Source organism: Protobothrops mucrosquamatus, unplaced genomic scaffold (genome assembly GCF_001527695.2).
Source record: "Protobothrops mucrosquamatus isolate PMUCROS unplaced genomic scaffold, P.Mucros_1.0 scaffold4042, whole genome shotgun sequence".
Classification (NCBI taxonomy): domain Eukaryota; kingdom Metazoa; phylum Chordata; class Lepidosauria; order Squamata; family Viperidae; genus Protobothrops; species Protobothrops mucrosquamatus.
The window spans coordinates 10,205-13,148 of NW_015389976.1; the positions used below are offsets into that span (position 1 = coordinate 10,205).

At 50.5% G+C, this 2,944-nt stretch overlaps 1 protein-coding gene across 1 annotated transcript in view; it reads right to left on the minus strand.

The window, feature by feature from the left end:
* LOC107298511 (threonine--tRNA ligase, cytoplasmic-like) overlaps nucleotides 1-2,660 on the minus strand; it is a 12,053-nt gene extending 9,393 nt beyond the window's left edge. The window contains exons 1-2 of the mRNA XM_015827891.1: nucleotides 2,560-2,660; nucleotides 1,588-1,591 (exon numbers count right to left, since the gene is read on the minus strand). Coding sequence (XP_015683377.1) covers nucleotides 1,588-1,591; nucleotides 2,560-2,660 — 105 coding nt within the window. The remainder of the gene's footprint in view (nucleotides 1-1,587; nucleotides 1,592-2,559) is intronic.
* Nucleotides 2,661-2,944: the final 284 nt, after the last annotated feature.

The following is a 2,944-nucleotide window of genomic DNA, read 5'->3' on the forward strand; positions in this document are numbered from 1 at the left end:
CAGGACACGCGACGGCCAGCCAGGCAGCGAGTGGGCGTGGCCCACCCTGCGCAAAGAGGAAGAGGACGCGGATTGGTCGCGCGGCCGGCCAATAGGCTCGCTCGCGCGCGCGCGCCAGCCCCGGAAGGAGGGACGCCCTTGTTTTCTTTCCCCTCCTGCAACAAAAACCCGAGGAAACAAAAGTTCCGGCTTGCTTTGAAGCAAGGCTCGCTCCCGCTCCCCCCCCCAAAGAAAAGAAAGCCAGAAAAGATATTTTTAGGCAATTTATGACGCCCTCAACGCCGCCCCGAAAGTGCTTTAACTTATTTAGGCTAAAGGGGGGGTCTTCCACTGGGAGAAAAGGGATTCTTGCTGCAAAAGGCTAAACTGAAGCCTGTGCGCCCTTTGGACTCTTCCCCTTTTGAGGAGGAGGGGGGGAGAAATTAAAGTCAAGGCATAACTCCCCTCCCTCTCTTGACCTCCCTCAGTTGCAATCCTCAGGATTCAGCCCGGACTTCCTATCAGTGCTGGCTTCTTATTGCCCTGCTTTCTCCTTTTATTATATTAAAGCCCATGCAAAAAAAAAAAAAAAAGCTGCCCCTGTCAGGCTTGTTCTAAAGATCCCTGAATGCCTGATCCCCCTGATCCCACGTCTGCCCCGGGGGCAGATCTCAGCTCAACAGAGCCCTCCCTGCAGAATGGGGCGTTGCAATTGCTTCCTTGGGAGCCAGGCCTTAGGTGCCCAAAGGCTTTTCTAAATAAACAGATAAATAAGAGGAGAAAACGGAATCGGTGAGGTGAACCAGTCCCATCCACTGAGCCACCAGTTTACTCCCAGTCTATCACAAAGAACAGAGTTCCTTCAATGGGCCTTTGGAGACAAGACTTAACTAGAAACCACCACAACAGCATCTTCTTTCCCTTATTCACTGCAAACTGGCAAGGGCAAATGGACATAAAAAAAAACCACAAAGTAATAATCAGATGCCTTTCATATGAGGTAGGGAGACCAGTCGATAAACTAAAAAAAAAAAAAAAGGAAAAGAACGCAGAGGTAACTTGCACAAGCAGACCCAGGAATGACAAGACTTGATACAAAGCAGAGATCCTGTTGGCATTACAAATCCATTCACACAATCAAAAGGAGATAGTGGAAGAGAAAAAAAAAAAGGCAAGCCAAGGTAGATGTGGAGGCTGTTAGCTCTTCCTACTCACACAATTATCACATATTTGTGCCAGAAATTACACAATTTACGCAAAATCAAGCTAATTACACTGCAGCCCTGGGTGCCGCGTGCACACACCCTGGATTGGCAGCCACCGCAAAAACTCTGCCACGCCAAGTCACAGCCAAGGAATTCCCAAAGCGCCTCCATCACAAATCCCAACTCAGCATCTCAAGGCACTGCCACAAGGCGTCCCTTCTGTTCCCCCCTTCCCATCCGCCCCCCTCCCGACAACATAGAGAAAAGGAAGCCCCTCAGTGATTACACCCTCAGTTACAATCACCCTCAGTGACTACACCCTCAGTTACAATCCTTGCCTTGAATCCCATCTGTAATCCATCCCTAAACAGGAGCCCTTTGCTTTTTCTCACTCACAACTCACAACCCTGCAGAGGGGAGACAGGGCAGCCCAGGGTTTTGCATTCACACTCAACTCCAGTCTATGGGGATGAGGTACCACGGCCTGCTCCCTCCAAGCAAGCCTAACCTTGCCCTTGGATTTCTCCCAACTTCCAGAGGGCTTTTTCCTTACCAAACAATTGTGCTCAAAACTTTAGCTCTCATGGCCTTCGGCAACAATTCCACCCCATCATTTTCTCCTGCACTGCAGTTCCTGGCTTCACACAACAGGCTCCCCTTTCAGCTAATGTTGAACACAGGCTGTGTTCCCACAACACATTAAGCCAGGAAAACATCCAGTCCTTTAAAACTAACCCAGGTCAGCTAATGGCATCAACTCGCTCACTGGAACTTTTTGCACTGTTATAGCAACTTTCCGGAAGTAGCAGAATTATTTTGAGCTCCTCCAGGGAATCTTGTCTTTGGCCAATCAAAAGGGAAGCAGCCCGAGCAAGAGCTGAACGTAGCTTGCACACGGGGCGCTCGAAGTTAAATGTGCTCAGCCAGTTTACAAGTCAGATGGCACTTTCAAGTTCTGGCCAGCTTTTCAGAGCCTGTCTTCAAGGAAGCCGAAGGCAGGGCCAAAAGAAGCATTCACAACCATCAGCCTGCTGGCTTTGCCCACTCCGAGGTGGAAAATAGAGGCCAAGCAAAAAAGCAGGCCTCAGGCCTCCCCTAAGAGCTTATCCTGGATCCTGTACCGAAGGTGCTTTTGAAAAGCACCTTTGGGACAACCGTGGCCCGGATGAGTGAGCATCACCACAGGCATCCTGCATCCTGCTTGCAGCCTACCCAGATCACCAGCCCTGGGACCCAATTTCCATTCTTAAGTCAATTCCATGCCCGAAATTAAAAGCCTTCAACGGCTCTTTCGCCACTCGGTTCTGCATCTTGGCTTTCAGAAAAAGTACCCACTCAAGGAAATGCAGTGGAGATTGTGCTGCTGCTTCCTCACCTGTCCTCAAAGGGTTTGTACTTTTGGGGGCGTTTTCCACAAGTAACTTGAGCTACACTTCTGACTACGAGGACCGGGAGAATTCTATGGGCGGCTTCCATATTCCAGGTACTGTCTCTCTGGCTGTTCGTATTTGAGTGCCTGAAGTGGGGGGGCGGGGGGAGGAGCAAGGGAAAGGAATCCAGCGCTCCCATCCTCTTAAGAGGAATTCCTGGGTCCCCCCCCCCCAAGCCATCCAAGGATGGCAGCCAAGGGTGCAGGGCTACATGTTCGGGTGGAATCTGCAGCCTCAGAGCACCATCTCGAAAACCGCTCTCAACACAGAAAAGGACTGATGAAAAGGCACAACACACAACTACCTCGAGGCATTTTTCGGCCTTGAACT